Raw genomic sequence first — 27,854 nt, forward strand, 5'->3', positions numbered from 1 at the left:
TCGCAATATTTGGGCCGACCGACTCACTCTATATTTTTTTAGAAAATTCTAAATGAACTTATACAAAAAAAATTTTGTTTTGTTAAAAATTGGTGTCTCACTTTCCTCCGAACAATTTTGAGAAATCTATATTCGATTGTTGGTATAAAATAATTCTATTGACAAACGTGTAAGATAGCCATGAAATTTAGTAACCCAAAGGCTGAGTATGTACGCATACATAATGGAAGGCAGACAGGATTGTGGCAGGTCCGGGAGGAGAGAAATTACAACAACGGAATTCCTTACGTGACGTACGTAACTCAACTCTATTCTGTGCCCAACATATATATATATATATATATATATGTGTGTGTATGTATATCAACATATAATGGAGAGTTGATATGATATGACGAGATGTTGAAAGTACATCATTTCTCATCTCACATCTCGCATGTCCATCATATATATACATCTACATATATATTAGCTAATGTGTTTTCATACATTTAACTTTACTTAAAATGTTTGACATACATTTTTTTAATCTTATATATTTTGTAAATTTATCAATCCAAGAAAGTTTTTTTTTTATTTATCAAAAACGTAAAATGGAGAGCAAATCGATAAGAAAAGTGAATTAATATGTTTTTTTATAGTATTTAAAGATCCCATACGAAAAAAATATATATCCGGATATATCCGGATATATCCGGGCCAATCTGCATATAAACGACATATATAAAAATGTATGTCTCATATATGCAGATTGGCCCGGATATATCCGGATATATATTTTTTTCGTATGGGATCTACACGGACCCTGTTTAGAAAATCTCGTAGAATCCAATAGATTCTCATAAATTCCTATAGAGATTTTATAAGAATGAATGAGTTCTATGAGAAGTGTTATAGTTAAGTATAGGGCCTTATACATACAGCTATAAGAATCTATCGAATTTTTTAAGCAGGGGAGAGAAATTTATGGTAACCGTTTCTAGTACGTTTATGAGATATCATCCTATACCATTATGGTAATGATTACATGGAATTATGGAATATAGGTCCGTACTTTCTGGGAAAAGTTTCCATAAGTATGGGAACAATTCCCATCATTATGGTAACAGTGCTCATATCGCATGTGACAGAATTATGGTAATGATTACTATAATATTATGGTAATAGTTCCCATTATACTATGGTAAACGTTACTATAATATTATAGTAACGGTTACCATATATTATGGTAATGGTTACCATAATACTACACGGAAAAAAATTTACTGTTGCTGCAACATGGCTGCCTCCTGTTGCAGCAACAGTAAATTTTTTTCCGTGTATGGTAACGATTACTATAATATTATAGTAATGATAACTACAATATATGGGTGCCGTTCCTATAATCAACATTTCAATAAAACGGGTTACCATGCATTATAGGAAACATGCCCATAATATATTGTAATTGTTACCATAAATTTCTCTCCGTGTACCATAAAGTTTTAATAATTTATCGGATACTTTGAGTCGTAATTTATCATAATTCCATTTCACGGCAACAGTTTAAAATTTTCCGGTACAAATATTTTGCCGAAAGAGAGCAAAATCTGGCCGAAATCAGGCCAAGGCCATAGAATTTTATTTGAAAGAAGAGCAAAAATTAGCTGACAAGTTAAGTCGGCCTATTTTTGGTCCAGATTTATTTATTTTGTTAAATAAAATGATAGAATTTTGAAAAATTTCAAGCACCTTAATACAGAACAGGAAGTTTTTGGCCATTTTTAGGCCTAGTCGTCGGCTAAATTTCGACCTTGTGTTCACTACTTGGGCCTTTTTTCGGCCAACAAAAAATTTCATTATTTTTTTTCGGCTTTAAATTTTTTTAACTGGGTATTTAAATTAATTAATGACGTAATTTCGGCAAAGTATTCCAAGCTCTCGAGCTTTGAATATTAATGTAAAGTAAAAAACCATCAGAATTTTTTCTGCAGAAATTTTAAAGAGCTAAAAAAATATTTACGTACCATTTTTCATATTTTAAGTATTGAAGCCGGTGCTTTAACTTTTAAATTCAAATAAACAGAATGCTGAATTTACGAGTTGCCATCGATTTCGTACACTTACTATGCATTAAATTTTTTTTTTACTTTATAATAAGATGTTGGAGCAAGGAAATGATAGAAATAGTAGTAATAATAACAATAATAGTTGGAGTAGTAGTACAAAAAAAGTTATATAACAAGAAGCTACACTTGTTGCGGATATACTATCGGGAATATACCTGGATAACAAGAATGATATAATAGAGTAAAGACCGACGTACTTGGAATCCTACAATCCTCAGGATACCGAAGAAACACGATGAGAGGATATATAGAGGTGTACTACAGAGTATCTATCTATATATATATATATATATATATATATATATATATATAACTTATCCATAAATATATACTTATATAGTCAAAAGAGATTAAGGTCAGAGGGTCGTGGTGCCATGACCTCTTTATGCCCTTGTATACATCTATATATTAATGCGACTCATATAATCCAAACATTACCACTTGCACTGAATATTTAGTCGAGTTAAGTTAAAAATAAATAAGGGAATACGATGCTGCAAATACTATTTTATTTATGTCTTCACTCTACTGAGTTCGTAATCTCACTTTATTTAGATAAATATATTTTATTTAAAAGAAAAAATATCACTCTGATATGAGAAGGGGGGGGGGGTACAACTGGGACTCTATGGAAAGATTACTATTTTTAAAATCCTCGTATGCTGAATTTTTCACTTCATATGTACTTATATATCTGAACAAAATATGGAGAATTGTCAGTGGCTGGAAAATTTTTTTTTAATGAAAATTTTCCCGGCCAAAAAGAGGTCCAATTAGTGAACACAAGATCGAAAAATAACTAGGCTCAAAAATGGCGGGTAATTAGGCCTAAAAAAAACCGAGATAGGCTGACTCAATTTTTCGGTCAATTTTCGGGCTGTTTATGAAGAAAAATAAAATTTCGTCGAGTTTTCGGCCTCTTCTAATAAAATTCTACGGCTTCAGCGAAACTTATTTATTTATTTATTTATTTATTTATTAGATTTCAATGCCAAGGCATAGGCCGAATGGCAAAAGTACAAAATATGTTTAGAATTTAAATACACGTAAGTATAGAATAGAATAATATTTATAATTATCTAGAGATGAATGGTGCAAAAATATTATTACTAGGATTTACATTTTTACATTACTGGCAAATTAATGATTTTATTAATTCGACTTAAGTGAGTTATGTTGATAAGACTTTTAGTATTTGAGAAGATTTTTTTCGGGATTTCCAGCTCACAGTTTACTTTCTATCTCAAGGTTCATAAAGAAATTGAATGATTTAGCTTTGAAACTTTCCAGACTTTATGATTTGATGATCTCAATCGGTAATTCTCTCCAGAGCCGAATCACTGTTACGACAAATGGGTGCTCGTAGACAGTTGTAGCAAAATTTGGTATTTTAAACGTGACATTGTTACATTTTTCTGCCAATCTATCCGATCTTCTGATGTCTTGGTCTTCTTCGACGAATAGGCCTCTCAAAAATTTTGGTTCACCGGATTCCAGAAGTTTGTAAAAATAACAAGCCAAGCAGTACATTCTTTTCATTTTAATATTCAACCAATTTAGGCCTCTTTTAATAAAAATTCTATGGTTTCGTCGCGATTTCGGCCGAGTTTAGTCTTTTCAGAGTATTTTCGGCCACATATTTTTACCCGGGTTAATTTTTGTTTGATCTTTATTAGCAATTAAATTTTAATTTTCAATGGTAAACAGTTTCATTACTCAACAAATTGTAATTCCCATAAAAAAGTCATCGGCTATTCGAATTTTTGATTAAAATGAAAAATTGTTTCGATTAAAAAATATTGAAGTAATGAAAAATAAATGACTTTTTATTCAGAATTTTTCAACTCTTCACTATTTTTTATCAGCCCTCCCTTTTTCAAATAAATAATTTTTGATAAATTAATAGCGCGAACAAAAACTTCAACTGAACCAAGTTTCAGATGATTTTTTAATTCATTCCCTTGTTCATACCATATTCAAATTATTTCAAATTTATGACAATGATAATAATTAATATCATTATTATTTTACCTTTACCACTTAAATGAAGTAAATACAGGCTTAAATCTCGCGAGGCAATAAAAAGGTGCTCTCAAACCGTATACATATACATACATATATATGCATACATATATACATATCATACCACCGTAATTCCGGTTTTTAAGTACCCACTACCTTTTTCAACTCTTCGCCACCAATAGCAATATCCACAGCCTGCAAGTACATTAAAAAAAAAAAAAAAAAAAAATTCAAATGAACATAATATAAAAAATTGGATAAAGAAATGCCACTGGGATTAAGAGGTAAAAAAAATTAAAATGAGAATCTTTAAAACAGTTTGAAAAAAAATTAAAAGAAGAAGAGGAAAAAAAAGACATAAATGAATACCACATAATATAAAACGTAGAAAAGTACTGTGCCAATTGGCTATGCTAAGATTAAGGAAGAAATAGGATCCTTTGATTAGAAGCTTGTTGAGAAAAGACAAAGTTCAAGTAACACAAGAAAAAGGAATTTAAATGAAATAAAATTTAAATATATATATATATATGAGTGTGCCTATAATGAAAACAGAAGGAATAAAACAGAGATTTGCATTTTGTGAAATTAGCATTTAAATTTGTCTGGTTCTCACTCTACTCTCTGTAAATTCAGTAGCATAGTTTTGGGATTTCTGCGTGCATGTAAAAGGAAATAAATGGAACCGGGATAAATAGTACTGCGATTAGAGATAATATTTAATGTATTCATATATTTGTTTATTTGCGGTTTCAATTTATATAATAGTGGGTTTTAGTGTAATGATATCTCGTATTCAGTACATAGTATGAATACTGCAGTTTCAAAGGAGTTTTTTTTTAATTACAGGGTGTAAATTGTCGGTATAGTTTAATTTGTACGGATAAATTACTCCAAAGCTGGTGAATTAAAGACATAATTTGTAATTATAATTTTAATCGTTAGATTTTGGGTAAATGGGGTGTCAATATTTGATTTATATTCGGAGTCGAAATTAGAAACTTTCGAGATTAATAAAGTCTGAGGTGTTTCGAGTGGCTTAACTTGTTATTAAATTTGGTCTATTGAAACTTTTTTCTCTCTTTGTTCTAAAATCTCATAATAATCATCAAGTAGTTTTTGAATTTCATTAAAAAAAAAAATTAACTAATTAACAATAAAAATAACCCGATAAATAACAAAAGGCTTCTTATTATAAATATATTATTTTGAAAAAGTTTTACGCGTAAAGAATTTCCATAACTTCTGAAGCCTTGCAAAGAAAATTTTTTTAATTAGTCTATACAAATATTGAGTGAGGGGTAGTAATAAATAATGGGGAATAAAGAGCAGGATATAAAAATAAAATTAAAAAAAAAAATTATCGTAAAGAAAAGTGTGGACTTAAGAGTGGACTATGTATTTGAAGTTGCTACAGAAGTAAAGTACACGAAAGTAAGGAAGGAGATTTAAATTTTCACAAGAATAAAGAACTTCCAGTAGGAAAAGTACAATAGAAGTGGAACAGAAAAAGCTGCGGCGAGTTCGCGCACTGATGCGCTTAACTTAAGTAGATAAATACTACACACATATATATATATAGATGTATATATTCTGTGAATGCTAGGATCACGAAAATTAGGCTCGCGTGTCTAGTGAATAAAGTGAACGTCATATTAAATTATATAGAAAGATAATATGTATTGTGCACCTCAAAACAAAAGTATATAATATACATATTATCAAACGAGATACTTGGATCGACTGGAAACATAATTTAATTCTTGTTTTTTTTTATCACTAAAAATGGTAAGAAGTTTTTAAAAATATAAACAGCGTTAGCTGTATGAGGGGTAACCCTGAAAAAAAAATTCGTTCTAAAAATGAACATAATTGTGAACTTCTAAATTTGAGACGATTCTGAAATTGAGTTGATAATTTGAAACTGAAAACATTCAAGAGTAAAAAAAAACTAAACTGACTACTTATCAGTCATGGTTTTTGAAATTTTTGAAGCGAAAGTAATTCGACTTTGAAATTCTGCTGGTTCAAAAAATATTTTAAAAAACTTGAAAACTAATTATGAACTTTTTTTGATTATTTATACGAATTTTTGAAGAGCGAGGCCTGGAAATTGAAATTCGTTTTACTCTTGAATTGTTTTTGTTCCAAAATGATCAACTTAAATTAATAATTGTCTGAAATTTTGAACTTTACCATTATGAATTTTTTTTTATTTTTCATAAGAATTTTTGAAGCGCGAAATCAGGAAATTGAAAATTTTTTGACTATTGAATTTTTTTGAAGCTCCAAAAATGATCAACTTAAATTAATAATTGTCTCAAATTTTGAACTTCTCTGTTGCAACTTTTTTAAAATTTTTAATAAGAATTTTTGAAGCGCAGTATCCGGGAATTAAAAAGTTTTTGACTTTTGAATTTTTTTAAAGCTCCAAAAATGATCAACTCAAAGTTAATAATTGTCTCAAATTTTGAACTTCACTTTTATGAACTTTTATGGAACATTTTTGGACCGAATTTTTTTTACACCGGAACGGCAAAAAATTCTTTACTTAAATTTGAAATTTATTGAAAATGATTGAACGAAAAAATTTTCTGTAAACTGAACAATAGACTGAAAATTTCGTATATAAAAAATATTTATTAGTCCAAGAAATTTTTTTTAAAAATATAAATTAGTAAATGATAGCAACTAAGAAACAGTAGTTCCATTCATTCCTTTGAATATGCCATCATAAAGAAAACGGGTGACATTTCCTCTTAAAAATATTCACTAATTAAATAAATTAAAGTTTATAGATCCGGTTCAATGATCACGCTTGAATAAATATATAAAATGTATCAGATAAATATAATTATACAAATAAAATATCAACCAATAAAACTAAAAAATTCTACATTCATTTTTTTAAAAATATAATTTTAATTGTTTATAAATATTTATTCTCATTCCAACGTGGCAATTTTTTGATATTGCAGGAATAAAAAAAAGTAATTTAATTAGTGTAAAACATTCAAAGGGCGTTCGATGGATAAAAAAAAAATCTCGTGGTATCGAGATCACTCGATATTTTTATTTTTATCCAACAAAATTTTATTTATAGATCGCAACCTCAAAAAAATAAATAATGATATTAAAAAAAAAAATATGAAATAACTGGGATAATGGGAAAAAAAGCAAAGGGCTTTCACTTTTTGCTCGTTAAAGCATCGTTCAGTCTACCCGTAGGAATTTGACGTGGAAACAAGAATAAAAACTAAAGAAATATCTCGCTGAAGATATTTACAAGATAAACGAACCGAACAAACTTGTTTTCGGTTTCTGAGATTGCGGAGAATTGAGTGAGAATTATTATTACATTCACCTCATTTTTTATATTTCTTATATTTTATTTTACCCTCTTCTTCATTCCCTCCCTGCCCAGCTCCCTCTCTTATTATTCTTCCTGTCTCTTGTATTTATTCATTCAATTCTCTAATTTCTTGTTGATAAAATTTGAATCTCTCTCGAATAAATAATTTTACCGTCTTTATTTACACAGTAATTAGTAATCAAAATAACAATCAATGCACTCTAAAAATAGTGGTGTGAAAAATGGACTCACCGCGCGGTGTTAAAATGAAATAATACCGGCCTAGGTAGTGTTAAAATACCGGTGTTATATCGGTGGAGAAAAATTCTACGTATTAGCCAGTTCTATTTATTTTTTTCCGTGTAAAAATTAGAAAAATAAATGTATTGCATATAAAAAATAGGGAAGTCTACGATTTCCGTGGCGCCGTCAAATGACCGCGAATTCTTGTAGAACTTGACGAAAGAAGATTTTTTTTCAAATAGCTGTAACTTTTTTAAAACTGGACTAATTCAGACGTTTTTTTTTTCAAAATGTTCATCTTCAAAATTCATCGGAAAAAATACAAAAAAAATGAAGATATTAAAATCTATGAAATTTTTAACTTTTTTTGAAAAAACACGTTTTTCCCAAAATCCATTTTCCTCGAAAAGTAAGCGAGATATCGAAAAATTTTATTCTTAAAAAAGTCTCATTTTGTTGAGTTCTATGAAAATTCGCGATGATTTGGCGGCGCCGCGGAAACGGTATAGTTCCCATGTTATGCGTAATTCATTCAAAAATCACACAATTTTACACCCGCCTTTTCAATCACCAATAATTTAATTAATTAATAAAAATACTGTCTAATTGTAGTAATCAAGTAAGTCAAAATATTCACAAAATTAAATACTTTCAACACCGAAAAATATTTTAACACCGGTAAAAAATATTTAGACTGACGGCGGTGTTATTTTAACACCGCTTTCGGTGTGGAAATTTAACACCGAAAATTTTAACACTCCAGAGAGGAAAGTACGACGGGCCCAGCCTTGGTAGAAGTCTGGAATGATAACACAGAGCCAGTCCTGGTTGCTAGACCTGGCCCATGCTTCGTTGCTAGTCCTGGCCCAGGTTTCATTGCCAGACTTGGCCCATACATCGAGGAAACGAATAATAAATTTTAAAAAAATTTAATTATTATTAACCTCGTAGAGTTCATGATCATTAACGTTTGAACTATCTAAGGGAGGTAAATGATGTGAAAAAAACTCGGCGAAAATTCTGCTGGGCTCTGAGTGCAAACTGCCGTTCTTCTGATTGCTGGGTCCGAACGGTAGCTACTGGATGAACCTACTAATGTAAAACTGACACGTTTATATGATCTACTTATTAAACCATAGGTATAGCCAAACTTGAGTAATCCTACCTTGGCCCAAGTCTGGGTTGCCATTGGATGGCCAAGGCTAGGTTATCCAGTCTTGGCCCAAGTTCGGGTAATAATTGTAACGGCCAGGACTAAGTACCCAATCTTAAGCGAAGCATGGGCCAATATAGATGTGCCAAAGCTAGGTTCCCCAGTGCTGGGCCAAGTAGGGCCCCGTCGTTCAACTCTGGCAGCTCCTGCATAGGACCTACACCGCCTGGACTTACCCGGTTTTTTTTTACAGTGTATAGACTTGCTGTTGAGAAATTTTCGATATGTCCGGGACAACACGAGAGATCGTAATATTAATTATGTAAACTTGTCAGAGATTTGAATGAATAAATGACAGTTTTTTTTATTTCTCGCTTCCAGACTACCGACTTGCTAGTTAATATTATTAGTCTACGAGTTATGAGGGTTGTCGAGCAATGCAATGAATGCAATGAATGCAGAAGCAGTTACAATATAATAAGAAATTGTCAAGGGAATCAGTCACACAAAGTATGCAGCCAACGTTATCCGATGGCTTTTGATCTACATCTAGATTACTAACATTCTCATACATATTCCCAAACTCGAAAATCTAACTATCTTATCTCATATTGTTATCCACCCTCCTTATTATACTCCTTCGTACAGAATTTACCCACTCATACAATTTATATTTTTACCATACGATAAATTACTTTTAATTACTCACCATTTTTTAAATTAAGCCTTTTATTGTTTCGTTTCAATTCCGGTCTTTTAAAAATATTTATATATTTTTAGAAAATTTCAAAATTTCGCGGGTAAACAATTTTTTCTGGTCATATTTTAAAATTTCTAATATTCGAATTTTTTAATGTTAAATTTTTTTTATTAATTAGAGAACATTTTTTAGGGAACCCCAAAAATTTTATCGGGTTTTTCATATCTTTTACCGTCGATATATTAAAAGAAAATAACAAGGGATAATTTGACTACTAGTAAAAAAATGAGTATGTTAATTTTTTTTAAATATTCGATTAATGCAGCCTCAAAAATCGATAAGATTTAGTCGAGAAGATAAATTTAGTTTTTTTGATAATTAAATTCAAAAGAGTGGAAAAAAAAAATTTTTAAATACGATCGGCATAGAAAAGACTCACTCGCGACAATATAAAATATTTATAAAATTCAAAAATTAATTTCTATAAAAATAAAAAGTATTCAAAAATTTAAATCCCATGTAATCGAGAACCCTGACAATTTTTTTTACAGTCAATAAGTAAATGATTGGACAAAAAATATAATTTAAAACTTGTTAAATAAATTAACTGATTATACTCGGGCACAGTGACTGCGGGTTGCTGCTAATGAATAAATTAATTAGTTAAATTAAATAGCGATGTAATAAAACATTAAATATCGATGCTCACAATTTTTCGCCCGATCTACGATGCCTTGACTCAATTATTTATTTTGAATAAAAAATCTATAAAAATCTAACGAGCAATTTTAGTCTTGAGCCTTTTCTTCCGCTCCTTTAAAACAAAAAAAATAAAAAATAAATTCACCCTATCAGTTCTACAGTCAATTGGCAGTGAAGAATTGCTCGGAGGTATACTCTGAGAGTAGGGTATCCGAAAAACCATAACTATCACTACATATATAAATATATATGTATATAAATACATATATATCTAGTAGCAGAGTACAACAGCAGACTAGTTCTATATATCTGTAGTATAGTACATACTAGATACTAGGGTATAATATGTATTGTATGCATGAGTATCGTAAGAAGAATACAGAGATGCGGATAAGAGGATGAGAAAAGTGACAAGGGTCCTTAGACACGGATGATAAATAAAGAACCTGACGATTTTTTTTACAAGCCCCTTTGGTGTATTCTGTCTTGTGTTTTGTTGGAGGTGAAAAAGCGAGAACGTGTGATATTTCAAGTGCCGAGCTCGAGATAAAGGAGGAAAATGGTTAAAAAAAATTACAATAAAAGTTGGAAGATATAATAAAGAAGGGAAGAATAAGGGAATGGGACTCATATATGGAGAAGACTTAGCTGCCCTCTTCCCTGGTCCCTCTGCTGCTACTTCTATTACGCTATGTGACTCCTATTCAATCTCACTTCCGGTCAGCGCCAGAGCTCAGCACCAGAGTTACGAGATAAGACTCGACTCTTTCGTGTCTAAGGGCCATATAATATCTGTTATACATGACCCTTTTAATAAATCATTATTATTTATTGCATATTTTATAAGTTATGTATTCATTTCTTGCTTTTCTGACTATCGTTCGTTTTAATCAGATATTCGATTAATCAATTTTTTTTATGACTTTATAATTTCATTGAAGAAATTTTTTATTTAAGTAAACATGGGGTAATTTAGGTGTTGTTAATAATTGAAGTATCGAATATTTAAAAGGGAATTTTTTTTTTAAATTTTCATTAGCAAAATTTAGCCATTGGTTCTAATTGTAATGCTAGAGCATAATGAACAGAATGAAAACGTTTTTTTTTTTTTGGGTAATTTAATAAAATATTAATGAAGCAATAAGAGCAGATGTGAACAGTGTTGCTAATGTTAGTAATTGGCGCGTTATTAATTTAACAAATGACTAAAAAAATTCAATTTAATAAAACAATTATCGAGCAACAGTAGTTCGGGATAAGAGTATGCATCAAGCTTTAAATAGACTAATTGTTTTTAATTATGAATAATTGATTGGAATATATAACAAAGATTTAAATAAAATCTATTAAAGGAATAAAGATACAAAGTTTTTAAATTGATTAAGTATCAATTGTCCTGTCTGATGTCTTATCTTACTAAAATGATAGAAAATATTTGTCTGTTAATTTAATTACTTATTTTATTATACAATTACTTCTGTTTGCTCCCAAAGCCAATGGACGTTTAAAAAAATTACTGGAATATCGGAAATTAATTTATTTAATTTTCTGATACAGCTAGTAATTTACTTAAAAGTTAGAGTAAAAAAAAGTACAACATGAATTCGATTTGTGTCTGTTTGCTCCACAAGCCAATGGACGTTGGAGCAAACAAGGTTCGTAAAATTAATTTATATCAATTTTTCTAATATCCGATGCGTTATAATTCGTAAGTAATGACTAAGACAATGATTGATATAAATTTAATCATTAATTTTAGTAACTATGTGTCTGTTTGCTCCGTAAGCCGATGGACGCTGAAGCAAACAAATCTTATAAAATTAGTAAGTACCAATTTCCCTAGTTTCTGATGTTTCTTATAAGTAATTTAAAATAACAAATTTAGTTTTTTATATTAATTTGAATATTTAAATGCCTGTTTGCTCCAAGAGCCAATGGAAGCTGGAGCAACAAAGTTTGTAAAATTAATCTGTATCAATTTTACTGAGCCGGTGCCTTATAATTCACAAGTTATGACTTAAAAAAAAATTGAGTATAAATTTAATAATTAATTTTAGTGTTCAAGTGTCTGTTTGCTCCGTAAACCGATGGAGGCTGAAGCAAACAAATCTTATAAAATTAATAAGTACCAATTTCCCTAATTTCTGATGTTTCTTAAGTAATTTAAAATAATAAATTAAATTTTTTATGTTAATTTGTGTAATTAAGTGCCTGTTTGCTCCAAGAGCCAATGGAAGCTAGAGCAAACAAAGTTTGTAAAATTAATCTGTGTCAATTTTACTGAGCCAGTGCCTTATAATTCACAAGTTATGACTAAAAAGAATGAGTATAAATTTAATAATTAATTTTAGTGTTCAAGTGCCTGTTTGCTCCGTAAGCCAGTGGACCCTGGAGCAAAGAAATTTTGTAAAATCAATTTTCATACATTTTTCTAGTACCCGATGCCTTGTAATTCATAAAAAATGACTACAAAAATGATGAAAAAAAAATTTTAATATCCAAGCGCCTGTTTGCTTCACAAGCCAATGGCCATTGCAACAAACAAACTCCTTAAAATTTGAAATTTAAAATAAAAATACCGAAAATTTGTATCTCTCACCTAAAAATAAATAAATAAATATATACAATTACCTGCTTTACAAATATCCAGGTCGATATCACCCGATATATAATTTGAAAATTTAGTATTCAACAGCTCGTCAATCGTAAACCGGTGTCTTTGTTTTGAATTTCTTTGTCTCAGCCCATCATAGCTATAATCTATTTCTGTCCGATTATCATTGCCCTTATCATTATCATTATTAGTATTATTATTATTATTTATATAAACACAATAACTCTCATTCACATAAAATAACGTAATAATAAATACCGAGCAAACTAAAAACGAGTGCATCCTCATCTCGTTTGCTTTATATTATTATTATTATTATCAGTATTATTAATATAATTAGACCCCACACTTGTCTCGCACTGACAATAGATCATAACAAAAAAATAATAATAAATACTTTTAAACTCTCCTAGCTTTTGTAACTATCACTCTTATTATTACTATTTTTTTTTGATTAATTAATATTAACTTCAAAGTCTATATTATTATCATCACTCTCATTACTCATTACTCATATCATATAATTAATTATTTTATTATCATTATTTAACAGTCAGTCTTAAAGTTTTTTTAAAAAATTTTTAAATTTAAAAAAAAATAAAAAATAAAATTACATGTTAATTTTAACAAATTAATAATAATTATAAAATTTTCATGGTTGTTATTAAATTTAAAAAAATTTTTTTTATCAAGTGACAGTTGGGTCAGAGTTCGAGGCAGTTGTGGATAACGTCTTTTTTTTTTTTTATTTAAATTATGATTTTTAATTTTTAATTTAAATTTGAAAAATAATTTTTTTTTTTTTCTATTCAAACTGAGGTTTAGTTATTAGACACTAGTGTAAATTTTTACTCCGATTTGACGAACATGGTGATCTAGTGACCCTGGTCGGTTGACGAGAGTAAAGTGGCGATAAGAGTGATCGGGACGAGCACGTCCGTCCGTCGGTTCGCCACGGCACAACTAGATGTGTCCGCGGTATAAAACGCGGCTCTGATCGTGACGGTACTCCTACTATACGGTGTTATGTGGAGGACTGTATAGTAGTGTATAGTAGCGTAGCTCCGTAGTAGAGTAGTAGCATTTGTTGGTCGCGAGGAAAGAGATGCCAAGGAAATTTGTAAGGATAGTGGGGATGACAACGTGTTGACGCGGTGCGCAGGATCAAGTAATATCCTTTTTTAGTTTATTTCGTTAATGTTATTTGCAATAATTAATAATAATAATGATAATTAGAGTGACAGTGACAGTAGAGAATTTATTTAAAAAATTTTTTTGATTTTTTTTAACTTAAATTGAAGCTCAGGGATTGGAAATATGAAAAAAAGTAATTAGAGCTTTTTTGTAGCCCTTTAAATTACCTACAAAAAAGGTTTGATGGACTTTGTTGCTGGAATTGATATTTGAAGCTCAAAAGGCTTCAAAGGTTTCGGAGCTTTTTTTTCTCGATAAAATGATCCAGAGGTTCTATAATTACATTTGTGGCTTAAATATAAAAAATATGAATAAAATTGATCAGACTATTTTTGTAGCTGGGAAAATAATTTACAAAAAATGTCTCTGTGACTTTTTTTAGTAATCGATATTTGAACAATTTTTTTAAGAAATGGAAAAAATTTTTTAATTTGTCTCAAACTTTAATTACCGATATCTAGCAAACCATTCGAGAAATTCGTATACTTGATCAGTGTTTTTTAAAGGAAATTAAATTTCCTAGAACTTTCGTCTGATTATAAAATTCCTTAAAATCAATAGTTGAAAAGTTACACCCGTTCAAACTCCAAAAATTGATTTTTTTCATCTAAAAATTTTTTCTAAACTTCAAACGGCTCCATCTTCAAAACTATTTATCCCACAGTAGTTTTTATCTGAACCAAAATTGTAGACAATAAAATTTCCTATCCACTCATCACTAATGACGTCTACTTATCTTCGAAAATTCCCGAGATATCCTTTCTCAAAAATAAGTTCTTTTCATTCTTCATTTGGTAAAATTATGTATAAAAAAAAAATTATGAAAAAAATCAGATAAAAAAAAAAAGAAAAAATTCTTGACTTCATTAAAATTTAAATAATTGCATCTTCAATCAAAGTTAAGTGGAGACATTTAAAATATCCACTGATATGGAGACGAAGAAATTGTTGTAGCTTCCTCTTTATTAATCTTTCATTTTTTTTTTTTTTTTTTTTTTTTTTTTTTTAATGAAGCTACACAATTTAAAAAAAAAAAAACTTAAACATGATCTCAGTATTTCCATGTCGATGGTAATTTTTTTACCCAGCAAATGAATCTAATGAATATTCCATCTGGGGCACGTGTACTCGAGCAATATATATTTAAATATATACACGATATATATGTACATATATACATATATATGCGATGATATTAATGATGATACTTTGATATAGGTATTTAAATACAGGTTTAACGCTGTGTTCGTGAACGTGACATAAATTTAATGATACAAAAGAGGAGGAAATCGTCAATAATTAAAATCTGCAGAATAAGAAATAACCAAAAAAAAAAAAAAAATTATAGGTAACTAAATAAATAAATAATAAAGAGTTGTACTGATTCTCATTGTTGGTGAATTGGATATCGAATGTCATGGGATCACCCTTTTTTTTGCTCCCCATATTTAGCCATTAAAGGGTTGATATACATGTTGAACTGCACCGGAAACCTTGTATGTAATATTGTATAAATTACATGAGGGGAATTGTTGCATTTCAACAAAAAAAAGTAAAACAAAGAAAGTCATTAATTTTCCAGTAGACTTCACCTTGTTTCCAAAAATAATAAATTTATTATTTTAAAAATTACTGTCAGTGACTAAAAAATTCAGCGACTCGGTGAAAAATGGCGTCGGGTATGACGAAAAAGAAAAAATTCCAAAGCCTAAAGTTTATAGATTTTGACCTTTTACTTAAAAAATTTTTTGGACATATCGTTGATAAGGATTTTAAAAATACTCAGAGAAAAATAATTGAAACAACATTTTAATTTTTGATAAGCTCTGAGGGCGGTGGGATGATTTTGAAAATAAAAGAAAATGTGATAGGCCATTGGATCTATCTCTTTTCGTCTAGTTAGGGAGAGTACCAAGCTCTGCAAGACGATTTTTCCCCGAGTTATCAGCTATCTTACTTCAAATCACCCTTTTTACTCCGATACCCGGTTACTTATCTTATAATTATCCTACAGAAATCTTACCCGCGGTTTTTAAAACTTTAAAGTGATCTCTAGATCTATTGATAGCTTTTCAATCAAATCATTTTCCATCCATAAAATTCATTTTTAAAATTATAGGGGAGGGAGGGGCAAAAGGGGGGTGCTCAAAGAAATACCAAGTTCTCGAGGACTCAAATACGCTAAATATTTTTTTTTTTAATGATATTCAAAGTAAATAGAAGAAATTTTCAGTCACCGTTGAAAAAAAAAATTTTTCATTTCTGCGGGCAAATTGGGGTACCCCCTAAAAAAGGTAAAAAAAAAAATTTCTGGATTTCAAACGAATTTGATTAAGTTGAATTTTTTTGTAAGTATTTTACATGAAAAAAAATTATATTTTACGTTTATTGGAAAACCAAAAAGAAAAAAAATTTTTAATAGTTTTTATCATAAAACAAACAACATTAATATTTTTCAACTGACAATTGATTTTTGGAAAAGTTTACCAAAAAAAATTCAAAGTAACGCTTAATTATATTTATAGAAGTGATTTTGGAATGTTTAAAAACCATTTAAAATATAAAATTTTTTTTGATAAAATTTTGGGGGTACCCCGTTTTGCCTACCCTACTCCCTTTTGCCCTCCCCTACTTTTTTTTTATTTTCATTTTTCTACCGGTCATCTATGGGCAAATAATTATCAGTTCAAAAATTTTTATTTCCCTAAAGTCTTTTTGAATTCATAAATTAGCATTTACCTGTCATCTACGAGCAAAGAATTATCAGTCAAAATGTTTTTTCCGTCATTTACGTTTTTAATTTTTCAAAGGAACCAAAAAAAGAAATTTTTATTTTCTTTTTTATTTTTACATTCGATACTCGCCAACGTCGAGTATTAAATATTTGCAAACCCTTTCCAATTATGAAGGTTTCACGATTTCAGTATTACATTGCACTAAAAATTCATGTAAATATAAAAGTTTACTTACATATAATATTTACTATCCTCCTCTGAGTATAAAAAAATTGTAAATGATTTATTAAAAAAAAAAAGTCGATTACAATAAAAATATCATAAAAAAATTGTCTTTAGTACAAAAATAAAAAATCGTAATAAATTAAATAAAAGACCGCGATATTCAAATATACGGGATAAAAAAATGACTCTATTGTATAGTCGAATAAAAATAGTAAATGTTAATTTAAGTTTTGAATTAATTCCGTAGGATTTTCTCATTTACGTTTTTAACAAACCAATGGTGTAAGTCTATGCTGGAGATAAATAAAAAACGTAACAATGATATATGGGTGCAGATAGAACGGAATAAAAGTGGAATTAAATATAAAGTGGAGAATAAAATTAATGAATTAAAAATAAAATAGAGAAAGGAGAAATAGAAAGAGAAAAATAAAGAATGCACGTTTTCTCACTGCACTTCTGGTTCATCGTCTGTATCGGCAAGGGTAATTAAGTCGTCACACATCGTGCTCGCGGTTTAACGTTCTCCTTTGCCTTAATTGGATGTAAACGTTTTTTTCTTTTTTAATACAAACTTGGAAAATTTATGCTCAATATCAGATTACATTATACATATATTATTATTATTATTTATTTTTTTAATTCAATAGTCTTCGGATGAATAAAATGAATCTAGCCTCTGAGTAGACGACACTTTCTGCCCATTGATACTGACCGTCTTTGTAGTCGAGACATTTTTTTTTTAACAAATCGAAATAAATTGTCCCTATTGTTTTGCTTGCGAGGCTCTCGACATTTTTTAAACATGTGTGAAATTCTCTGTCGCAGGTACAACTTAATCTGGAAATTTACAAAATAATCTGCTAAATTTACTGGAATTTTTTTTTTTAAATTAGAGAGTTGATTCTATTTCTGGGGCAAGATGAGCACGTGCTGTTTTACTACTCTGCAAAAAGTTTTTTGAGTGAACGCTAATTAAATCTGGAGTGAATTCGAAGCGGATAATTTTTTATTTATTCGATTTTCGGAGTGGAATTCCCTTCAACCGGAGTTTAAAATTAAAGCTCCGGGTCAAAGTGCAACAAATTCCACATCACTTTGAAACTACTCTACTGAAAAAAAACTTCCGATTTGCCCCGCATGGTATTTTGTTTAAAACTACGGAACTTCGATGGAGAAAATTCCATTTTTACTCCGAATTCACTCCGATTTTTTTACAGTGTAGTAATAACGAGCAACCTGCAGTCACTACGTGACTGCCCAAATATCACTACTAAATTTATAAAATACGCAGAAAAAAAGGATTTCTTGCCGCAACAAAATTTTAATTTGCACCAAAAAATTTTATGTATTATCAATTAAATACAAAAATTATCTTGGGGCGAGAAAAGATTTTTTTGATCAAGAAATAATTCGTTGCACCAAGTAATTTTTTCTAGTTCTAAATGAATTTTTGTTTTCAATTCACAATGCAAAGTATTTTTTGGAGTAAATAAAAATTTTCTTTAGGCGGGTAAAGATTTTTTGTGTCAACGAATCCTTTTTTTTTCTATGCACACTTTTTTGGCTTTGAGAAGCTTCCTAAAACCAAAAGGGAACATAAAAATCTGTCATTTTGGAATAAGTAACGCGATATAAATAATATCGCTATATATTCAGTGACATTCAGTCATATTTAGTGACAGAATAATTAAAGTATTAATTTATTTAAAGAAAATAAATACGATCGTCTTTTTTCCCGCGTAATTTAAATGTAATTCGAATGACATAGATAAATCTATTTATCTCAATACTTGGCAATTAAAAAGAGTTTAAAGTATGAAAAGGCACAAATTCAAGTCGAGACCTATCTAGTGATATCAGTTTCAATGACATTAACTAATTCTATCATATAGATATGGCGGGAACAAAATTTTCTTTATTCTCTTAATAATATAGAATAGATAACAATAATAATTACCTAGTAGACAAATCTGGATTTTTCAAACCATATAAAGTTTCACCAACTTTAATAGCAATCGGACAATTATCATGTGCACGACAACATATATCAGTATTATTAAATTTACCTAAATCATTATAACTTTCAGCTTTATCACCTTGACCACACCATTTAGTTCCTCAAATAATAAAAAAAATTTCAAATTCATGTTCAAAATTCAACTAAAATATCAAATTATACTTTGAGAAAAAAAAACACATCCTGCGAACTATAGTAGTGTAAAAAAAAAACTCAAAAAAGTTTGAACTGTCGAACGTCAAAATCTGAGACAATTCAAAATTTTTGCAAAACCTCAATACTAATAGAAATTCATAGAAATAGAATCTAATTGGAAAACAGAATACACGGAGAGAAATTTATGGTAAAAATTACAATATATTATGGGAATGGTTCCCATAATGCATGGCAACCGGTATTTTTGAAATGTTGATGATAAGAACGGCACCTATATATTGTAGTTATCATTACTATAATATTATAGTAACCGTTACTATAATATTCTAGTAACTGGTAACTTCTATTTTTTATCATTGATGCAATATAAGTACTATCTTAGTGCACGCTCTTTTGTTCGCCAAATAGCTGTTTGCCCATTCAACTGTTTCCACGACATTTGTGTGCGTTAAACGATTATCTGCGTGCGACAAGTAAATTTGAGTGCGACAAGTAAACTTGTCGCACTCAAATTTACTTGCCGTATGCAGATTATCGTATAACCCACAAAAATGTCGCGGCAACAGTTGAATCAGCAAAAAGCTACTTGGAGAATAAAACAGCGAGCACTAAGATAGTACTTATATTGCATTAATGATAAAAAAACTGTGTTCAATTCGTGCGGTGTTGTCGATTACCGCACTAGTTGTACAATATACTATTATATCACTTATACACTACAATAATAACACACTCAAATTAGAAATAACAACACCATGATTATCAGCAGTAAAAGAAAGACAATCAAAGATATAGTTTATTGATACAAGACATGCTGTTAAGCTGTCAATACAAGACTGACTGACTTTAGTCGTGCATTTATAAAACAAGAGAAGAAGGCATTTGTTTTCTAACTATTCAAATATTTAAAAAGATCGGTTTCACATGAGTAATGGTTACCACAATATCTGGTAATCGTTATCATATAATATGGTAACCATTACCATAATATTATAGTAACCATTACCATAATATTATTGTAACGTTTACGATAGTATAATGAGAAAGATTACACAGTAAAAAAGGATTCGTCAAACTCAACACATCCGTGTGTAAAACGAACGTTTTACACTTATTTATATGTTACTTCAACATGTTGTAAGTGTTAAAAGAAAGTTACACACGCATAAGTAAAAAATAAAAATTTTCCAAGAATTCTTTTGTGATGGTCGAGATTATTTTTAACATATTTTGTGTGTTGGTTTGATAGTAACATATAAAAAGTGTTACTTTCGAATAAAATGACATTTCTGTGTGTTAAAAAATCAATCGATTGCGACAGTTCAAACAAGATAAATACTGTATGTTAAATTGACACACAAAAGTGTTAAAAATTCAACACTCAGAATTTTAACACACGTTTTTTTTACACTTTGACGATTCGTTTTTTACTGTGTACCATAATACTATGGTAATCATTACCATAATTCTTTCACATGCAATATGGGAACTGTTACCATAATTATGGGAATTGTTCCCATACTTATTCATCCAGGACGTTTTCAGAAAATTGACTCATTTATGACCGCTCAGTATAAAAATTTTGAACTTTCAGCTATTCTGGAATTTTTCCAAATATAAAAAAATCGCATTGAAGTCTCACTAATGATCAAAATTTTCCATTTTCTATAAAAAATTTTTATGAATGTAGCCGTCAATTTGCTCAAACGAAACTTTTTTCACCCGAAATTAAATTCCGTTGCCAAAGTCGACTTTGATAAAAAAACTGAATCTACTGCGCAGCACATTTTTTTTTCTCACCGTACGATTTTCCTTCCGCTAACAACAAAACAAAAATACCTGGCGCGATGATTCCATACTTTTTTTTTTTACGTAATTTATCAAAATAAGGATCATTGTACATATCTTCCGTAAACCAGGCATCGTTCAAATCTATCTGGTCGTCTTCAAACTGCCCAGTGCAATAACTTATTGTAATTATAATAATAACAATTACAAATATCGAGAACATCACTGGCTTTATCATTTTGAATGGCCACAGTATAAACTAAACTTAATATGTACAGCAAAAAAAAAATAATTGAGTTTCGTCTGTCCCAAGGCGGCAAAATGAATGAAAAATAAAAATTTAAATACAAAAAAATACTTGTCGAGTTCAAGTATAAAATTCTACTCAATGCCTTTCGTATGTGACCACTTGTTTATAACTGACGTTTACTCATATATATATTTTTTATTGTGTGAATTTTATATCAATAACTCACGTGAGTGTCAGTGGGTTCGAAGGTCTAAATTAAAAATTTAATTAGCGGTTTAATAGCTTTTATGTTTCTACTGATACTGATTACTCATTATAGTATACTACCAAACAACTAATTGAACACGTGGGTAAATTGAATCAGATTAATTAGAAATAAAAACTATAATAAATGAATCAATCAATTAAAAATATTAATAACAGTAGATAATTATTTTTATTGTTATACATTTAATAAAGTGTCTAATTTTCAAAGATTATTAATTATTAATTATTAATTTTTAATCGTAATTGATAAGATAAGAGGAATCGAAAAAATACTTAGAGTAATTAAAGCTATTACTTAGTAAGGTAATTAATTATTTTAGGTTTCAATTATAAATCAATGGGGTAATTAATGATTAATTGTAAGTGAAGTGGTTAAATAATTCCTGAGACGAATTTAATGAATCTGTTGTCGGAAAATTTTCTGTTGGCTTTCCATTTGTACAGTCCATTATTTTTTTCGTGGTCGTAAGTAAAACACTTTCGTTTTAATATATCGAAATATAGAATACCCACAGCTTGACTTGTTATTGTTTTTGCTTCTTTGAGACAGTCGTAAAAAATTTCATCACATTTGCAGCTTAATCTGGATAAAATATTTAATTATTTAAATAAAATATTCATTGAGGGCTGATTTAATTTAAATTTGCGAAGAAAAAACAAATTATAAAATTTTTTTTTTGTTAAATGTCAAGACATAAATTAGTTCGCGTTTATTTTCATGTTTTTTGTATTAAATAAATATAAAAAGAATAATAATTATTTTTTTCATAAAATTCGAATGAGGAAAAAATTTGAATTTTAAGAGCCCGCGTGATAATTAATTTTTTTTTTTTGGCAATTGAAAAAAAAAACAAATCTGCGTAAAAAATTTTAACGATTTATGAAAAAACGATAAAAAAAATTTTTTAAATAAAACAGTAAGCAAAGATAATTATAAATTTATGAAATTACATTGTCGTCGAACCGGAATTTAGTAGTCCGTATTTATAAGTTCCAGCTTTTAGTTTTTTTGGACAGCGATCATGATTTCGGCAGCACTCATCAGTTTGTCGATATTTTCCAAAGTCATCTTCGTGCATCGCTTTGTTACCTTGTCCGCACCATTTTGTTCCTAAAAATTAAAAAAAAAGTCATATATATATTAGGGTGCTTCATTTGAAACGAACATTTTTTTTTTAGCGGACACAAGAAAATTCTGTTGTTTATGTTGAGAGAAAAATTCCCTAAAAATTTCAGCTCTTCATTGTAATTTTAAGTACTTCCTCTCGAGCATTGAAGTTTTCCCATTTAAAAAGCATGTAAATCGAATAACTTTTTTATAAAATTACTATAACTTAGCCCGATTTTAAGCTATCGTTTTGGAACCAGTTTTTATTTGTAGAGTAATTGTTGCTTTTTAAAAGTGTATAAAACGGTTTTGGTCTAACTCGATCCATGTCGATTGTCTCAGCTCCGAAAGTCAATTTTTCACTTTTTTCATTTATTTTTGTTAATAGTGAAGCAACGGCTCATATTACAAAAAATATGCATAGGACCAATCTTTTAGGAAATTTTGTCCTCTACAAAATTGCTTCTGACACTTATATTGCTAAAGTCCACTGTTCATGGGATACATGCATTTTAACATTTTACAGTATAAAAAATTGTAAGCTTACTATAGTACTAATCTTTTTTACTGTAAAATGTTAAAATGCATGCATCTCATGAACAGTGGACTTTAGCAATATAAGTGTCAGAAGCAATTTTGTAGAGGACAAAATTTCCTAAAAGATTGGTCCCATGCATATTTTTTGTAAGATGAGCCGTTTCTGCACTATTAACAAAAATAAATGAAAAAAGTGAAAAATTGACTTTCGGAGCTGATACAATCGACATGGATCGAGTTAGACCAAAACCGTTTTATACACTTTTAAAAAGCAACAAATACTCTACAAATAAAAACTGGTTCCAAAACGATAGTTTAAAATCGGGCTAAGTTATAGTAATTTTAAAAAAAAGTTATTCGATTTACATGCTTTTTAAATGGGAAAACTTCGATGCTCGAGAGGAAGTACTTAAAATTAAAATTAAGAGCTGAAATTTTTAGGGATTTTTCTCTCAACATAAACAACAAAATTTTCTTGTGTCCGCTAAAAAAAAAATGTTCGTTTCAAATGAAGCACCCTAATATATATATGTATATGTAGTATACAATTTTCCATCACTAATTTCACTAACCACTCGAAAAAAATTTAACAAAAATGACTAGAAAGTTTAACAAATTATAAGCTATCGAACAAATCTACACAGAAAAAAAGTTGCCTTGAGTCAAGAAAATATTTTTGAAGGCGAACGTTTTTGGGAACTGAGTCAAGATTTTCTTGAGCCAAGAAAATTTGTTAGCCAGAGTAGATTTCTACTTTATCCAAGAAAATTGAGGTTTCAAAAGAAATTTTTTGAATCCAAATTATGTACTTTCAGTGGAGATTTTTTTTTTCTGTGTAGTCATTCATTATTTCTCTATAGAAAAATAAATAACTTATTTTATAATGAAAATAATAAATCTTAGTATGAATTGAAATTTTTATTTTATTAAAAAAAAAAAAAAAAATGTGTAATTAATTTACCTGGAAAAATAGTCCCCCAGGTTTTAGTTCCATTTTTACGGGGAATATCATCAAGTTCAAGGTCGGAAGTTGGAAAATAAGTTTCCGATTGAACGGATGTAAGATAAATTATTAAAAAAATATAAGGTAATTTCCTCATAATTAACTTCTGTAAAAAAAAGTCAATAAAAAATAATTCCATTAAATATTCAATAACTCGACTTCCGAAAAACGATGGAAATTCGTTTCAAAATTACTACCAATGAATTATTTTTTATCATTTTTATTAATAAGAATTAAAGCGACAAAATGGAGTTTTATAAAAGTAATGAATAATTTTTCAAAGATTTTTATCTCTATGCTGCAAATGCATCACTGCAGTAGAGTTTATTGATTGCACTGAGATATAACTGGCGATAGACTCTCGAAAAAGGACCGAGTAAAGAAATTAAATAGTTGAGATTTAAATAAATAATAAATGTAAAAAAAATATATATTTTTTATAGTAAATAATTTAATTACTTACTTATTATAAATTGCGGCTTGATAAATAATTTAATTCCCCGTTGTGTTAAATTGAAATGTGAATAAATAAAAATAAACGCGCCCTCTTATATTGTGGGTGTAAAAGTCACATGTAGTGTCATCTAGTGACGTCATTCTTAAGTAGATATATATTTTGTTTGATAAAGAAGCGGTCGGAAAAAAAATTATTTGAATACCAAGTGATTTTTTTTTCTCATAATAATTGATTATTTATTTAATATATGTAAAATATATAAGAACATATATTTTTACACTAATTTTTGAAATTAAAAAAAAATGGATGACTTTTACAATTTTTTGTATTTGAGATTTATATATATGAGTTTCAAATGCTTATAACTTTTTGAATTTTCATTTTATCACTTAACTCATAAGGACATTTTTGAAAGCCTATAAAATTTCCTAAAAAATCGTGCTCTTTCATTTTTTACGTAACTTTGAATCTATAGAAGTTACAAGTAAATTTGACTAAATCAAAATTAAAAAAAAAAAAATTTTGTTATTTGAATTCAAAATTTCCTTGCGTCACTAAAGTTATTTTTTAAAAAATCTGGTGTTCTATTAATTGATCGAACTGATCGAGAATTAGAAGTGATTCAAAATAAAATCCAAAGAATAATCAATTTCCTCGGAAAATTTTTTTGCGATTAGATAAAATTTCATAAGGAATTTTTGAAAAAGAAATTTTCAAATTTTCATAAAAAGATTCAGAGCAGTCACTTTGCAAAAATTGATCTCAAAAAATGAATACAATTATCAAATAAACCCAATTAATAACAGCGATGATAAAAATTAAGTATAATAAAAAAATTTTCAGTGAACTTTTGGACGTGGATTATTTTTCGAAGTATTTTTAGTAAATTTTTCTCTGAATTTAATAACTGAATTATCATTAAAATTAGGGACTCTTGTCAATTTATATGATTCATCATCGGTATCAAAATAAAAACATTGTCCATGCAATGAATTGAAATATGTCGATCCAACAGTACGACTTATTGCCGACTTATCTGTGGTAAGACAATTGTAGAATATCAAATCACACATGCAGCTTAATCTACAACATAATCAAAAATTAATGAAAAATCATTAATTAATAATTCATACAATTATTTGAATATTTAATTACATTGGCATTTTCCCGTCATTTTCAATTCCATATCTATTGTCCTTTTTTGGAATTTTTGGTTCACAGTAATCGTGATTTCGGCAGCATCGATCTGTCTCACGATGGCGTCCAAAGTCATTAGTATGTGATGCAATGTTACCTGGACCACACCATTTTGTTCCTTATAAATATAGATAATCAGTACATATATTTATATTTTTTATTCTGATTTTGTTTATTCACAATAATTATTTACCGGGAAATATTCCAATGGCCCTCGGTTTTGCTCGTTTGATTCTGAACCACGGATTCAGTCTTTCAATATTTTTATCAGTATCATAAGAATGCGGAAAACTGACGTCATAATTACTATTGTTATTTAAAGTCGAAACGGACAGATGAATAGTAATGGAAATAAGCAGATAAAATAACTGCATAATTTATTTTTTATTTTTCTGTGAAAAATAAAAAATTTAATTATTAAATTCACACATAAATAAAAATAATTTTTCACTTATGGAAAACATGAAATTTTCTATTCTCTGGTTAAAAATACTGATTGAAAAGAATTAAAAATGATGAAATTTGAATTCTTTTCAATAATTTCAATTTTTTGTTTGTATATATAGATATAGTTTGCATGGAGTGGCCGCTTCTCAATTCTTTTCAATCAGTATTTTTAACAAGGGTTGCTTTGAATTTAAAAAATACCGTAGTATGAAATTTTTTTTTTATGAATTCCTAATTAAAAAATATATGGAATTAATTTTATTAAGTGACAGCATAAGAAAAATATCAAAAAAAAATTTTCAGGGACTTGAAATCCAAAAAAAAATAGTGACAGTAAAAAAATTTTGAAAATAAATAAAAACGAAATTTAGAATAATCTGTTGCTGATTTTTTTCAATTTATTGCTCACTCTCTAAAAGTAAAGTAGCGAAATTCTCTAGTAAATAGTGAATATTCTTATACTTTTCGGAATAAGTAGTAAAACTTTAGTGAATATTCACTGATTAAATCTTTGAGCAGAAAAAATTATCATCTATATTATTAAGAGAATAAGGAAAATTTTGTTCCCGCCATATCTATATACTAGAATTAGTTAATGTTATTGAAATTGGTATCATTAGATAGGTCTTGACTTGAATTTGTGCCTTTTCATAGTTTAAACTCTTTTTAATTGCCAAGTATTGAGATAAATAGATTTATCTATGTCATTCGAATTACATTTAAATTACGCGGGAAAAAAGACGATCGTATTTATTTTCTTTAAATAAATTAATACTTTAATTATTTTGTCACTAAATATGACTGAGTGTCACTGAATATATAACTATATTATTTATATCGCGTTACTTATTCCAAAATGACAGATTTTTATTCTCCCTTTTGGATTTAGGAAGCTTCTCAAAGCCAAAAAAGTGTGCATAGAAAAAAAAAGGATTCATTGACACAAAAAATCTTTACTCGCCTAAAGAAAATTTTTACTTACCCCAAGAAATTTTTTGCATTGTGAATTGAAAACAAAAATTTATTTAGAACTAGAAAAAATTACTCGGTGCAAGAAATTATTTTTTGACCAAAAAAATCTTTTATCGCCCCAAGACAATTTTTGTGTTTAATTGATAATGCATAGAATGTCTTGGTGCAAATTAAAATTTTTTGCGGCGAGAAATCCTTTTTTTCTGCGTATTTTATAAATTTAGTAGTGATATTCGGGCAGTCACGCAGTGACTGCAGGTTGCTCGTTATAATTATTCAAATTATATTTTTCACTTACTTGGCTTCGATGATAATAACGTCAATGAGATATTGGGAGTGATTTCAAATTTTACTCTGGTGTACTATCGCAGAACGATGATATTAAGTACTAAAGAAATGAAATACCGAGCTATCTATGATGTAAATTCACAACTAACACACAGTTAAAAAAGTTAAGCGAATTTCCGGCATTTGATAGGTAAAAAATTTTGTTCTAATTGATTACGGGTAAATATGATTTTTTCGTAAGTACCCTGATAGCCACCTTATCCACAAGTTAACTTCAAGCTACCGCCATATTCTGAAGCCAATCAAAAGGAAAGTT

The 27,854-nt window shown here is 28.7% G+C and overlaps 4 protein-coding genes across 4 annotated transcripts in view; all 4 read right to left on the bottom strand.

Annotated features, from left to right (window-relative positions):
- Positions 1 to 13,946, bottom strand: part of LOC130672494 (protein tolkin) — a 51,057-nt gene extending 37,111 nt beyond the window's left edge. The window contains exon 1 of the mRNA XM_057477105.1: positions 12,912 to 13,946. Coding sequence (XP_057333088.1) covers positions 12,912 to 13,182 — 271 coding nt within the window. The 5' untranslated portion in view covers positions 13,183 to 13,946. The remainder of the gene's footprint in view (positions 1 to 12,911) is intronic.
- Positions 13,947 to 17,089: 3,143 nt separating this feature from the next.
- LOC130672498 (phospholipase A2-like) lies at positions 17,090 to 21,591 on the bottom strand. The gene is made up of 3 exons (XM_057477109.1): positions 21,064 to 21,591; positions 19,009 to 19,168; positions 17,090 to 17,888 (listed from the first exon to the last, which is right to left on the bottom strand). Exons 1-3 carry the CDS (start codon positions 21,248 to 21,250, stop codon positions 17,687 to 17,689), a joined length of 549 nt encoding a protein of 182 aa, XP_057333092.1. The 5' UTR covers positions 21,251 to 21,591; the 3' UTR covers positions 17,090 to 17,686.
- A 132-nt stretch (positions 21,592 to 21,723) lies between these two features.
- Positions 21,724 to 24,783, bottom strand: LOC130672499 (phospholipase A2-like). The gene is made up of 4 exons (XM_057477110.1): positions 24,641 to 24,783; positions 24,136 to 24,283; positions 22,481 to 22,640; positions 21,724 to 22,112 (listed from the first exon to the last, which is right to left on the bottom strand). The coding sequence occupies exons 2-4, from the start codon at positions 24,272 to 24,274 to the stop codon at positions 21,902 to 21,904; spliced, it is 510 nt and encodes a 169-aa protein (XP_057333093.1). The 5' UTR covers positions 24,275 to 24,283; positions 24,641 to 24,783; the 3' UTR covers positions 21,724 to 21,901.
- A 127-nt stretch (positions 24,784 to 24,910) lies between these two features.
- LOC130672497 (phospholipase A2-like) lies at positions 24,911 to 27,618 on the bottom strand. The gene is made up of 4 exons (XM_057477108.1): positions 27,549 to 27,618; positions 26,025 to 26,223; positions 25,790 to 25,949; positions 24,911 to 25,717 (listed from the first exon to the last, which is right to left on the bottom strand). The coding sequence occupies exons 2-4, from the start codon at positions 26,203 to 26,205 to the stop codon at positions 25,474 to 25,476; spliced, it is 585 nt and encodes a 194-aa protein (XP_057333091.1). The 5' UTR covers positions 26,206 to 26,223; positions 27,549 to 27,618; the 3' UTR covers positions 24,911 to 25,473.
- Positions 27,619 to 27,854: the final 236 nt, after the last annotated feature.

The sequence above is a fragment of the Microplitis mediator genome, chromosome 7 (assembly GCF_029852145.1).
Source record: "Microplitis mediator isolate UGA2020A chromosome 7, iyMicMedi2.1, whole genome shotgun sequence".
Classification (NCBI taxonomy): domain Eukaryota; kingdom Metazoa; phylum Arthropoda; class Insecta; order Hymenoptera; family Braconidae; genus Microplitis; species Microplitis mediator.